This window comes from Mustela lutreola, chromosome 6, assembly GCF_030435805.1.
Source record: "Mustela lutreola isolate mMusLut2 chromosome 6, mMusLut2.pri, whole genome shotgun sequence".
Taxonomy (NCBI): Eukaryota; Metazoa; Chordata; class Mammalia; order Carnivora; family Mustelidae; genus Mustela; species Mustela lutreola.
Genome location: NC_081295.1, coordinates 613,868 through 628,440, shown reverse-complemented (window position 1 = coordinate 628,440; position 14,573 = coordinate 613,868). Strand labels below are relative to the sequence as shown.

Here is a 14,573-nt window from a genome sequence, read left to right as displayed (position 1 = left end):
GGACTTGGCCTCTTTCTTTGGTCTTATGGCTCCTTTGGGGATGTTCTGCATGTACCTCCCTTTCAGAGAACAGGGACTCTCCGTGGGGACAAGCCAAGTCCTTCTTAAGAAAGAGACTCAAAATGCATCTGGAGGAGAAGCTGGGGACAGAGAGGAGTGCTGTGAGGTCTGCAGAGGAAGGTCACTAACTTGCTGTAAAAAGCTTCGAGAAGCCGGATGTCAGATCATGGGCGGGCAGGGGAGGTGGAGGAGGCAGGAGGGTCAGAGTCGCTCGTATGGAATTCAACGAGGTGTGTATGGGGTTGAGGAGGTCCTTGTAAGAACTCCCATCAGGCAATACCTGCAGGTCCCATTTGAGGATGAGGAAGCTCCGGGGCTCTCTGAAGGGCTGGGTCAAGCGCTCCGTGATTCGTCACGTGGCCCCCGCGCCACCTGCATCACTCTGTACAAACAGGAGGCCACGGGCTTTACTACTACATCCTCAAGTTCCCCAGGAAGGCGCACGGCTTACCGACCTGCTGCACGGGCTCGTCACCACTAATGCGGCCGTGGCTCACAGCGGACCACTCCCGTGCTGAAGATCTGGGGCGACGATGACCCATGATTCTGCTGCACAGCCCCGAACTGTTGGTCCTGGATTCGCCAGCTCAGGAGGACACATAAGTGAACAGAAAACTCTGCCCACCGTCCACTCTCCAGTCTTGGGACTATTCAAGAATGGCTATTTCAACCAACCCTTAAGTTTGACATGGTTACAGCCCTGAGAGCTACCTCATGACAGGCGCGACGGGTCGCCTCCTCCAAGCCCGTCCCCTTCTTCCACGCTGGAGCTCTGTCTACTCTTCGTGGGGCCCTGCGCTCCTGCAAAGGGAAATGCGCCCTCAGCCCCAAGGAGGGAACTATGACCCGTCTAGTCATAGACAGGAACATGATCAGATTATATCAAGTTAAACAAATGCCAAAGTCTGGGGGAGAGGAGAAGGCAGAAAACACCTGAGTCCCTGATCAAATGTCAGGAAAATGAAATTCTCCTCTTTAAAAAAACAAAACAAAAAACTGGATTAGGTTTTTTAGTTCTTGCACCTAAAAAGAATTGAACTAACAGAGTAACAAAAGGAATGACCACACATTAAGGATGTGTTAAGTACATTGTCTTTAATCCAAACTTGCTAATTCCTTTCGAAAGAATGCCTACAACATATTAAAATGCCATTTAAAATATAACTGGCTTTAGAAGTTTTCCAAAATCTATTTTAACATTTACTTGACAAATTCTAATTGTCTTAACTCGAAAAAGAACAAGAAGTAATCCCTGTGTTTGCACACGGCCCCTCTGCGAGCTCCTGCGCACCCGTCTCTATCGCTGCGGGCGCTGCTCTTACCTTTATGCTTCGGGGCAACAGAATGTTCATAAAGGTGAGAACTATTAAGTATGAAGGTAAAAACTGGGCTTTTCCTTGTTTGCTGTTGGAAGAATACAGCGACGCTGCAGCTGCAAGCGAAAGCACAGCTGATCCCACGAAGTGCCAATCTTTAAAGCCACGGGCCTCGGAAGCGGAGAAGCCTGCGCTCCCGGGCCTGTGACAAGCTATTCGCAGAAGAGAGCAAACACCAGGGCCAAGGCGACGTACGTCTCCGTTTCATGTTTCGCCGCGACCCAGCTGTCCCAGGTCACGTCCCAGATCCACCTGCTGGCAATCTGGGTACACAGATTTCAGAAAAGACCAACTATGAATTGAACATGTTAAGAAGTAAACTTTAAGTCTATATGGTGTCTTAGAAAGTGATATTTAAACACTAGTTTTTCCCATTTCCCCTTTCCTGAAAGCGGTCCTTCTCCGACACGGGGACTGGACCTTCAGCACAGTCTGGGGGCAGGCACGAGAGCCCTCTGAACCCGGGCCTCGGAGCTCTGCATACAGGATGCTCCGCGGCGTGCCACTCTCGGATACGGGATTTTCCTTAACATCCTTCAAATATGCTCAAGGGAAAATTTATTAGAACCTTGTTTGGAAATAAAGAAATAGCATTGATTATCCAAGAAGGCTGTTAGGGAAAATTCTAAATCCTTTGCTTCACTCACAAAGCCCCATGTTTTCTAACTACAGCCTACTTTTCCGTGATGGATATAAGTGACCACAAACCTTCTGTGGCTTCTCCCAAGAGGGTGAGTCTGTTCCTCCAACCCTTGAGTATGAATTGGCCTTAGGACTTGCTCTGAGCCAAAGACTGGGACATTGTGTGACTTCAAGCAAAGCCTTCAGAGGTCTTCTGCTCCCACCTGCCCCGAACACTGCGAGGGGAGCCCCCACATAAGGAAAGCCACTCAGCCCACGGAGGGTGGCTCACATGCAGGAGAACCCAGGAGCCCGAGCCAACAGCCAGCCCCGCCCCTAGACATGAGAGCAAGGCCATGTCCAACCACTGTGAGTGTGTCAGGAAGACTAGCAGGAAAAGCAGCCGTCGCAGCCGGGCTGACCCACAGAATGATGAGCAGATAAGTGGCTCCCTCCACAGCTGGGAACACCTGTGCCCTGGCCGCAGCCTCCGACTGTCGCTGCGCGTTCATTTCTAGGTCAGCTGGACTCGGGCACTAAGGCAGGCCCACTGTCTGTCTCTTTCCCTTTCTTAAACTCTGAGCTGCGTTGTCTTCTCTCCGGAGTACAGGAGAGTCTCTTGGAGAACCGCGGTCTGCGTCTCAGCATTTCCTGTGTCTTTTCTCAGTAACTGACCTGACTCCCATCAGTGCTCAAAATAAATTTACTGGTTAATTATCAAATGACATTAAATTGCCAAAATTAGTGTGATCAAGGAATAGGATAGCCGTACAGTCTAATAAATTATCAATAGAAAGTTGCCATTTCTGGGTGAGGACATTTCCAATAATAGGCAGTGAAGGAAGATCCAGCCAACAAAATCAGCCTTTGTCAGAGAGGCGCCTGGGGGCCCTAGAGGCACACAGTGGCGGCTGCACGGGACCTCTCAGCTCACTAGAGGGGACAGCTTGGGGCGCCGGCTGATAGATGCTGGGTCAGTGAGGTACTTACATGTATTGCCTGACCAGTCTTCTGGATAAATAATACTTTTATAATGAACTTGTAACGGTGGTACCCAAATTCTTTCACTGCTGACAAGATGCGGTCTGCTAGGTCAAGTGACAAGCGACAGAACACTTGATCATCGTATTTGACATCTTTAAGATTTTCCTTTAAAAAAATAGGAAAGACATTTTAATTTCCAAACCATTTTCTATATAAAAACTGAAGAAAACATGTCTAATCCACAGAACTTTAAAATAATACATGCATTCCTTCTAACCAAATAACATTAAATGAATGTTGTGCTTGACAATTTATTTCAATAACAATGTTGAATAAAGTTGATTTGGGTTTTTAATTACATTCAAGTGCTCTTCATTACCAACCCTTAACCCATAAGTTTCCCTTTACTTGGTCACTCCATCAAAAGCTAGTCGGGAGACACGGGAATTTTAAAACAGTGCTTCCGGGAATGCTTAGGTAGATGAAGGAAATCTTCCTATAATTTCCGTATTTGCTAAAACTCAGAGTTTTTCCAAAACTCTGACTTTTCCTAAAGCCTGGGTTTCCTGGACGGGAGCCTGTATTACGTGACTACTGTCTCCCCCAGTCTCCCTGACTCAAAGCCACTTCTCTAGCCCTCTCCCCACGGCGCTGCACTCTGCTGCTCTCTCTGCGGACGCCAGGACGCGGAGATCCAAGATTGTCTGCCATGTCTGCTGTGGATTAATCACAGCTGGGAGACAGATGGGCGTCAGAAGCACTAAGCTTTCCCACAGCCCGTAAGCAGACTGGACCACACAGTGAGCAGAATGCACATGCCTTTGAGTGACCTGACAATGATGTCTTAACATGGTTCTGGGTCCTGTGGTAACAAACGAACTCCTAACAGCTAATATATTTTTTTAAGATTTTATTTATTTATTTGACAGAGATCACAAGTAGGCAGAGGCAGCCTGAAAAAGACAGAGGAAGAAGCAGGCTCCGTGGGACTCAATCCCAGGATCCTGGGATCATGACCTGAGCTGAAGGCAGAGGATTTAATCCACTGAGCCACCCAGGTGCCCCTAACAGCTAATTTTATACGCATGTAAAACCAAATATATTGTTTTGTTTTATTGGTTTTGATTCCCTTCTAGAATGGTGCTGGACCTAAAACTGGGTCTAGAAGCATTCGTCTCCCTCAGGCATTGGCTGTGGTTCGTCTTTCAGAAGCTTAAGGACATCCATTCTCTCTTTGATCTGCCTAACAAACCCTGGCTCCGCCCACCTATATGTTCTTGTTTAACAAACGGCCAGTGCTTGCTCTAGGAAAAGGCCCACAGGCTCCAGCAGTATGTACTATTTCTGCATCCAGAACTGTGATGAATTTTCTGTGAACCCCAGGGAAAACCCCGGCCTCTTTATGACCCCTTGCGATCCCCCCACACAGCCAATCAGCTGTTCAGGCCCCACCATGCTCCATGCAATTCTGTAAATTAACGTATGGAAATACAACTTGAAATCCATTATATCCAGTAAATTGGAACTCCGTCTATGCGGTAAGGCCAAGCAAAAGAGACACCAAAATGTGTATTCTCATGTCACAAATGCTTGCTATTAGTGTAATGTGTATTCTCATGTCACAAATGCTTGCTATTAGTGTTTAAATAAGAGAAAGTAATAATTATTTCATTGTATCAAACGGAGTTGAATTTCTTTATTTCCTGAAGCCGTGAGCCATCTGACAATGATTAGTTCAGCTCAGAAATGTATCTGTCTATGGCAGTAGAGGCTAGAGTAGGCCTCCTAAATATTCTTCTGTAATAATAAAAGTTAATTCATTTAAATAATTAACTTTGGTATTATTAAAATAGTATTAATCATTTATACAAAATGAAGAGATGCTTTCTTCCCAACAGCTAGCTCACATAAGTTGTTACTGAAGGAATACACCTCACAAACTGAAGGGATAGGAAACTTTGACACAAGGAACATGTCTGGGGTAGACGCAGGCTTGGTGGAGTCCACAGGGGAATCTGGCCATCAGATGGTGCCTGGGTGCCTGGTGCCCAGCACTCAAGACCACAGATGAAAAGGTGATTCAGAAAAGGTAGTCCCGGGGCACCTGCGTGGCTCAGTCGGGTAAGCACCTGCCTTCAGCTCAGGTCATGATCCCAGGGTCCTGGGACGGAGCCCTGCTTTGGGCTCCTTGCTCAGCGGGAAGCCTGCTGCTTTGTCTCCCACTCCTGCTTGTGTTCCCTCTCCCGCAGTCCTTCTGTGTCAAATAAATAAATAAATAAATAAAATCTTAAAAAAAAAAAAAAAGAAAAAGAAGAAAAAGTTGTCCTTCAAACTTTCTATAAATAAAAAATTTTAATTTGGTCCTTAAGAAAGATGGAGGAACCCTTTCCATCGGAACAACACAGCCTTCAGATACCAACACTAGTATAAATAATGTTGGTATTAATATTAGTCTTAAAGTACTTTATAAAAATTGGAAAAGCCTTTTTGGACTAGCCTGGAAATAACTGTCCAAACCGGCCTTTAGATTCCAGTCAGTTTCAAGAAGGGACCGGCGATGTGACAGATGAGAGAACACTTTATCTATCATCATGTTGGTGACATGTGTGTCAGCAGCTGCCTGTCCTTACAGGGTTTAGGTCCAGGAACCGCCTTTCACACCCACACACACACATGCAGTGTGTTTTAACTCATTCCTCCAAATACTGGAAAACATGACACTTGAGGGATAAATAATTTATGGATAATTAAGAGTTGAAATAACTAAAGAATTAAATCTAGCTCATGGCATCGATGGGAAGATTCTTGAGGGTGACTACAAAGTACTTTAATATATTCAGAGACAAATGCTACAAAAAAAAGTCAATGAAATGTATGGCCATAAATCTGAATACGCTGATCAAATGGGCAAAGCTAAGATATTGCTGTCGCACATATTTATCAACCTACTGTTAGTATCTGCTGGACTTTAGTTTCTACTGAATGAGCTTGGAATTTTTTCAACGGCTCCATTCTGTATGAATTAGCAAACTTGAGTTTGGCCAGGGCACTCTTCCACTCTTTACCCAAGTCAGCGATCGAATCATCGAATGGAGGCTCCACGTACTGAACATCATGAATCGAGTCTCTCAGTCGCTCTTTTAAAATCTGTGTATACTGCAAGAGGGGCAGGAAGTGAGAAAGATCATTTCTTTAATTACAAAATGAAATTTTAGATTTAAGAACCCTAATACAATGGGACAGAGCTGACACAAAGTCTGGAAATCCATTCTGATTGACTTCTGTGACAGAGTAATTGCTGAACCCTAGATTCAATGATGCACTCCTGGCTATCAACTGGGTAAAAGAAAACTAACCTAACTGGCTAGCTATCGTCTCTCTAGAAACACGAATTTGCACACATATATTTACAATATCCGTGGAAGATACAAAAGAACCAGAAACAAGACAGGCCTCCACAGAGGGCAACTGGGTGGCTAGGAGACGTGTGTAAAGAGAACTTGCCAGTTCTCTACCCTGAGGTTATGAAAGTATTATCCGTCATTGTCTTACCATTTTATTTATTTTATTTTTTTTTAAAGATTTTATTTATTTATTTGACACAGAGAGATCACAAGTAGGCAGAGAGGCAGGCAGAGAGAGAGAGAGGAGGAAACAGGCTCCCTGCTGAGCAGAGAGCCCGATGCGGGACTCGATCCCAGGATCCTGAGATCATGACCTGAGCCGAAGGCAGTGGCTTAACCCACTGAGCCACCCAGGCAACCGTCTTACCATTTTAATTACTTTTATTTAATTGTCCTTGATTAAATAATACTATTATTTACCCAAGTCTTTACATAATATTTACATAAATAACAGTCTTAAGTTGAAAGATAACAAATGTGTACTGATTTGGTACATAGATTATTTTATGCTTTTGACATGCATTCACTCTGTGACATTCAACATTCTTTTTTTTTTTTTTTTTTAGTTTTATTTATTTGACAGAGATCCAAGCAGGCAGAGAGGCAGGCAGAGAGAGAGGGGGAAGCAGGCTCCCTTCTGAGCAGGGAGCCTGATGTGGGGCTCGATCCCAGGACCCTGAGATCATGACCTGAGCTGAAGGCAGAGGCTTTAACCACTGAGCCACCCAGGTGCCTCGACATTCAACATTCTTTAAAGAAATAGTTATGTGGTGCCTAATATGGTCTAGATAAATGTTGTAGGCTCTGAAGTTACAGTGATGAGCTCCATTGTACTAGCGAGGGATTTGTTGTTGGGCTTATGCGAACTCATAATCAAGCAGTCTGCACTCACGCGGGGGTCACTCTAACGGACAGGAGGGCCGACTGACTATTGAAAGCACACGCAAAAATAAATTAGCAGATTTAAATAGTAGTAATTGCTATAAAAACAAAACCAAGCAACTTGGGAGGAACTCACTGGGAAGGGCTAATTTAGCAGAGTGATCAGAGAAGGCCCCTATAAATGAAGTTGTATATGGGCTGAAGCCCCAAAAGAACATACACAGTCTTCAGGTCAAAGAGCGTGTTCTAGGAGCAGGTTTGTGGTCAGTGTGGCTCGAGTGAGGCAGAATGGTGACAAGATGGAAGCTAGGAAGGCCACCAAGGAGCAGGTCATGAAGCACTGACTAGAATGTGATGAACACTTGGATTTTATTCTCAGAACAGTGGGACCCGCTGGAAAAGTTCAAGGACGTTAGGGGGAGGCTCCACATTAGTGTTGAAAGTGCATTCTGGCTGGTGTGGCGAACAGATCAGAGGGATAGCAGGGCTCCGACGAACATAGCCTTATACTTTGTAATGCTTTTTACGAATAACGTTAACTAAGTAATTCTGTAACTTCATAACAGCTTTTCTAACCAGGAACATGGTTTACTTTGGTAATTATGTAAGAATTTTTATTTCTAAGTAATTTATTTTGACATAAATCTTTCAATTTACTCTGAAGCATTTATCCTTCTGCTACTTTTCCAGTGAGGCTTTAAGGTGATTTAAATTGCACCCACCTATTAAACTTTTATTAATTTCAATGTTTACTACCTCTAGATTTTTCCAACTATATAATACATATTTCTATCACCCCTCCTTCATCCCTGTCCATATTTTACTGCAGAGGCCAGTACTTTAAAATGTAAATATCAGACCTCCCGGTCCTCAAGTATTGTGAGAGTATTTATTCTCCACCACCGATGGATCTGTGTGGCAGAAACTAGCACTGGACAACACGTCCCTTTCTCTGCCCCCTCTGAGGGGTTCATCTGATCGGCAGGTTGGCAAGAGAAAGAACACGATTAAATGCAGAATCTCCCAGCTCTTCTCTTGGCAGCGGATCAGAACAAGGACGTATCATCTGTCCGAACCCTGCAGATGGTTCCCAGAGACAGGCTGTTGTCTTAGTATCAGTGTCCAGGCACGGCCGTGACCATTTGGTGACCTGCTTGAGCATAAGTCGAAATGTTACCAGCCTGTTTTTCATCACTGATAGTTTGTTAATATGCTTAGATGATTTCTGAATGTTTAACCAACCTTGCATTCCTAGAACAAACCCCACTCAAATATAGTATTACTATTGTTATTTGATTGAATGTTTGTACCTTTTGACCTCCACATATTTTTCTTTTCAGATTTCACACAGAAGTGAAATCATACAATATCTGTCTGAATTATTTCACTTAGCCTGTTCTCAAGGTCTACATGTTATTGCAAATGGCAAGATTTCATTCTTTTTTTAATGGTGAAATGAGTAAACATTTAGGAAGTTTTCATATCTTGGCTATTTATTGTAGATGATGCTGCAATGAACAGAGGGACGCACATATCTTTTCGAATCAGTGTTTTCATTTTCTGTGAAGAAATACCCAGAAATGGAATTGCTGAATTGTATGGTAGTTCTACTTCTAATTTCTTGACGATCCTCCATATTGTTTTGTTGTACTACCCACAGTAGTAGCGGTACCCGCTTATGTTCCCACCAACAATGCACGAGGGCTGCCTTTTCTCTACATCCTTGCCAACACTTGTCATCTTTAGTCTTTTCAATAATAGTGAATCAAATAGGTGTGAGGTAATACCTGTTTTTATTTACTTATTTATTTATTTGACAGACAGATCACAAGCAGGCAGAGAGGCAGGCAGAGGGAGAGGATGAAGCAGGCTCCCTGCTGAGCAAGACCCTGGGATCATGACCTGAGCCGAAAGCAGAGGCTTAACCTACTGAGCCACCCAGGCACCCCAATATCTTTTTTTTTTTTTTTAAAGATTATTTATTTGACAGAGATAGAAAGCACGAGTAGGCAGAGTGGCAGGCAGAGGAAGGAGGCAGGCTCTTTGCTGAGCAGAGATCCGGATGTGGGGCTCAATCCCACGACCCTGGGATCATAACCCAAGCTGAAGGCAGCCACTTAGCTGACTGAGCCATTCAGGTGCACTCACTTTGCACTTCCCTGATTGAGGATGTTGAGCATCTTCCCTTGTACCTGAAGTCCATCTGTACATCTTCTTTGGAAAAATACCTATTCACGAATTCTGGTCATTTTATAATTCAATTGCAAGGTTGTTTTTTTGTTTGTTTTCTTTTTTTGCTGTTGAGTTATAGGAGTTCTTTACATATCTTGGATATTAACCCCTTAAATGATTTGCAAATAACCTTTCCCACTCAGTAAGCTGCGTTTGCACTTTGTTGACTTCCTTTGCAGTGCCAAAAGTTTTTAGTTTAATGTAGTTTCAGCTCTTTATTTTTGCTTTTGTTGCCTTTGCTTTTGGAGCTGAATTAAAAAATCATCACCAAGACTGATGTTAAGGTGTTTATTACCTATGTTTTCTTTTTGGAATTTTATGGTTTCAGGTCTTCCATTCAAGTCTTCAATCTATTTTGAGTTTATTTTTGTGTACATGTGAAATGCTTGTCCAGTTTTCCGAATAACCATTGAAAAGACTATCCTTTCCATACTGTATATTCTTGGCTCCTTTGTTATAATTCACCATAAATGTGTGTTTATTTCTGGATTCTACTGCCCTATTGACATGACTGTGTTTATGACAATGCCATACTCTTTTTATCACTAAAGCTCTGAAATACAATTTGAAGTCCTAAAGAGAGATGCTTCTAGCTTTGCTGTTCTTCCTCCATACTGCTTTGGATATTTGGGGTCTTGAAAGTTTAGAATTGTTCTGTGAAAAATGCCATTGGAATTTTATTAGGGATTACAGTGAATCTGTAGAGTGCTTTGGGTAGTGTGTACATTTTAACAATATTAATTCTTCCACCCCAGGAACACTGAGTATCTTTCCATTCATTTGTGTTGACTTCAATTTCTTTCATCAATTCTTACAGTTTTCACTGTAAGACTCTGGAGGGCTTTCACCTTCTGGGTTAAATTTGTTCCTATTTTATTCTTCTTAATGCAATTGTGAAATGGGATTTTTTTCTCTTAATTTCTGATAGCTTGTGTAGAACTGCAATAGATTTTTTTTTTAAGATTTTATTTATTTATTTGACAGACAGAGATCACAAGTAGGCAGAGAGGCAGGCAAAGAGAGAGAGGAGGAAGCAGGTTCCCTGCTGAGCAGAGAGCCCAATGTGGGACTCGATCCCAGGACCCCGAGATCATGACCTGAGCTGAAGGCAGTGGCTTAACCCACTGAGCCACCCAGGCGCCCCTGCAATAGATTTTTTAATATTGATTTTGTTTCCTGCAATATTTATGTTTATTGAATCAAGCAGTTTCTTGGTAGAGGCTTTAGGATTTACCATATATAATATCATGTCATACACAAATAGCAACAGTTATACTTTCTTCTTTCCAATTTGGATGCCTTTTTCCCCTTTCTCTTGCCTAACTTCTCTGGCTAGGATTCCAATACAATGTTGAATAGAAGTGGTGGGAGTGGGCATCCTTGTCTTGTTCCTAAACTTAAAGGAAAAGCTTTCAGCTCTTCACCATTTTGTATGTTCACTGTAAGTTTGTCATATGCGGACTTTAGTATACAAAAGTATGTTCCCTCTAAACCCACTTTGTTGAGTTTTTAGGATAAATGGATATTGAATTTTATCAAATGCTTTTACTGTATCTATTGAGATGACATAATTTTTTTAAAAAGATAATTGAGGGAGAGAGAGCATGAGTGGGGTGAAGGGCGGATGGAGAAGCAGACTCCCCACTGAGCGTGGAGCCTGATGTGGGGCTTGTTCCTGGGACTCCAGAATCATGACCTGAGCCAAATGCAGACGCTCAACCGAATGAGCCACCCAGGCACCCAGGATGATGTGATTTTTATCCTTCATTAGGCTAATGCAATCTCACACGGATTGTTGGGGATGCTGACCACCCCTGCATCATAGAATAAATCCCACTTGACCATGGTATATGATCTTTTTAAAGTACTGTAAAAGTTGGCCCAATATTTTGTGTATTTTTTACATCTACATTCATCAGGTTTATTGGCCTGTAGTTTTCTTTTCTCTGGTGTCCTTGTACGGTTTTGGTATCAGGGTAGTGTTGGCCTCATAAAATTAGTTTGGAAGTATTCCTTCCTCTTTTATTTTTTTGAAAAATTTGAGAAAGACTGGTATTGATTCTTTCAATGTTTGGTAAAATTCACCAATGAAGAATATGGTCTGGACTTCTGTTTGTTGGGAGGTTTTCATTACTGAGTCAATCTCCTCATCAGCAATCGGTCTGTTCAGGTTTTCAATTTCAGGAATTTATACATTTTTTTTCTGGGTTGTCCAAACTGGTGGCATAAAACTGCTAATATTATCTTATGATACTCCGTATTTCTATGGCATCAGCTATAATATCTCTTCTTTCATTTTTTTCTCCTCTCTCATTTTTAACTTTGAGCCCTCTTCCTTTTTTCTTAGGCGAATGTAGATAAAGGTTTGTCAGTTTTCTTTTCATTAAGCCAGCTCTTAATTTCACGTTTCTATGGTCTTTTTAACTTCGGGTCTCATTTGTTCTTTTTCTAGTCTTTGATGTATAAAGTTTGGTTGCTTATTTATTTTTTGTTTCTTGAGGTAAGCATGTATTATAATGAAATTCCCTCTCGGAAATGCTTTTCTGCACTCTATATATTTGGTATGTTGTATTTCCATTTCCATTTCCATTTAAGGAATTTTAAAGTTTTTCTTTTGATTTCTACCTTGACACATTAGTTGTCCCATAGAATGTTTCTAACCTTAATATTTTTGAATTTTTCCGTTCTCTTCTTACAGTTGACTTCCAGTTCCATACCATTGTGGTTGGTAAAGATTCTTGGTATTTTACTCTTCTTAAACTTAAGAAGACTTGTTTGTGGCCTAAGTGATTGGTGCTGGGGAACGTTCCATGTGCACTGCAGAATGTATTCTGCTGCCCTCGGCTGGAATGTTCTAGATGTATCTGTTAAGTCCATCTGGTTGAATGGGTCATTGAAGGCTGATGTTTTACTTTTTGTCGGAACGACCTATTCATTATACAAGTCAGGTACTGAAGTCCCCTTTTATTGTCTTTCTCCCTTTATGTCTTGCTTGATGTATTTAGGTGTTCCTACGTTGGGTGCAGTTGTATTTTATTTTTCTCACATGTTGTTGGATTTAATTTGCTGTAGTTTTGTTAAGAATTTTTGCATCTATGTTTATGAGGAATAGAGGAATGCTGACTTCATTGGATGAATTGGGAAGAATTCCCTTTTCTTCAATTTTGCAGAACACTGTAATATTTGGCAGAAACTCACCAGAAAATCCATTTGGGACTGGAACTTTCTATATGGAAAAGTTTTAAACTCCAGTTTTAAACTTAAGTGTAATAGATATAGGGGCTGTTCAGGGAATCTATTGCTTCTTGAATGAGTTACTGTCGCTTGTTTCTGTATATTAGTTTTTCTAGAGCTGCCGTAATAAAATATCACAGACCAGGCAGTTTAAAGAATTTCTTATTTGCTCACAGTTCTGGAAGCTTCTGGGTTTCATCTATACCACAAAGTTAAGGAAAGCGACAGTCCCATCAAAACTCTATCATATGGGAAATGAATTAATCCTCTCAAGAAAGACGGAGGTGCTGTTAGTAGAAGAAGAAAAAAAGGACGCACCGTATGTAAAATTAAAAGACATTTAAACATTACACTGTGTTATGTGTCTTCACGTGTCCTACGCTCAAGAACAGAGGAATTTTCTACTGCCCCAAAGTTAGAAATTAGCCGTGAGTGCACTTACTGTCCTCAGATACATTTAGTGAGCATTCTCAGTCTCTTCCCCATTTCTGCTCTATCAAATTTCTTACTCCTAGAAGCCTAGGTCTTTTTTTTTTTTTTTAAAGATTTTATTTATTGAGAAGGAGCACAAGCAGGGGGAGTGGGAGAGGGAGAAGCAGGCTTCCCTCCACGCAGGGAGCGCGGTGCAGGGCTGGATCCCAGGACCCTGGGACGGTTCCCCCCGGAGCGCTCCCAGGCGTCCCCGGCAGTCCAGACCTTGCAGACAGCTGCGACTGAGCACATCCCCGTCAACCAAGCAGAATGGCTTTGGTCCGTGTCCCCTTATTCCCAGACTACGGTCCCGGCAGCAGCGTGTATCTGTCGTTCCGGCTGGCGACAGGTCTGGAAGACCGACGGACGGCGCACCCCGCTGAGCCTGGAACACAGCACGGTCAGCGGCGTGACCACCCGCTCGGGGAAGAGCGGAAACCACCGACTGCGCGTAACTGCGGAGCCCCCGGAACCTGGCGCTGTGCGGACGAGGAGCCGCGCAGCACGTATGCGCGCGTTGCACACTGCGTTCCAGGGAAGGTCTTCGCAAACTCCTACAAACGTCCGCGTGTTTCCCGAAGACGAGCCGCGAGTCCGGGCCACGCGTGGGGCCCGCTGCGAAGGGCCCGGCTGCCCAGCCCAGCCCCGGGGGCACCGGCCCCACCTGCCGCGGACGCCCGGCTCCGTCCTCGGGATCCGGGCCCCGCGGCGCGACTCGGAGCCGACGTGCCCCGCCGCGTCCCGCCGACCTGAGCGCCTCGTCGCTCTCGGTCCTGCAGGCGGGAACGGCGGGCCCCAGGCAGGCCGGAGGAGGCCGGAGGAGGCCGGAGGCGGCGCCCGGCGGGCCCTCCTGCTCCGCCCGCTCGCGCGGTCGCGGCCCCACGGTCAGAAGAAGGCCCCGGGCTCCGGACCGGCCTCCGGGCGCTGGGTGCCTCCCGCCGGCCGCGGCTCCGGAGCTCGGCCCCCGGACGCGCGGCCCCGGAGCACGGCGGAGCGAGCCCGGGGAGCCCCGCGGAGGGCAGCGCGGGCCCGGGAGGCGCGAGGGCCGCCGGCCGCTCCCCGACCCGCCGCCCCCCGACCCGCCGCCGGCCCCGGCCCCGCACTCACGGCCTCCCTCTCGAACATGCTGGGCTTCCTGTCCTTCCGAGGCGGCGGCGGCGGCGGCTGAGGGGCCGGGCCCGGGGCCGGCTTCGCGCCTCGCCCGCGTCTCTCCATGCGGCCCGCCCCGCCCGTCCCGAGGGCCTCGGCGGCTTCCGCGTCGCGCCGGCCGAAAGGGCGGCTGGGAGGGAGGGGCGGGGCGAAGCGCGCG

The 14,573-nt window shown here is 44.8% G+C and overlaps 1 protein-coding gene across 1 annotated transcript; it reads right to left on the bottom strand.

The window, feature by feature from the left end:
* Positions 1-1,134: 1,134 nt before the first annotated feature.
* Positions 1,135-14,530, bottom strand: DYNLT2 (dynein light chain Tctex-type 2). Its single transcript, XM_059176457.1, has 4 exons — positions 14,372-14,530; positions 5,991-6,197; positions 3,048-3,206; positions 1,135-1,699 (listed from the first exon to the last, which is right to left on the bottom strand). The coding sequence occupies exons 1-4, from the start codon at positions 14,477-14,479 to the stop codon at positions 1,589-1,591; spliced, it is 585 nt and encodes a 194-aa protein (XP_059032440.1). The 5' UTR covers positions 14,480-14,530; the 3' UTR covers positions 1,135-1,588.
* Between the last annotated feature and the right edge of the window lie 43 nt (positions 14,531-14,573).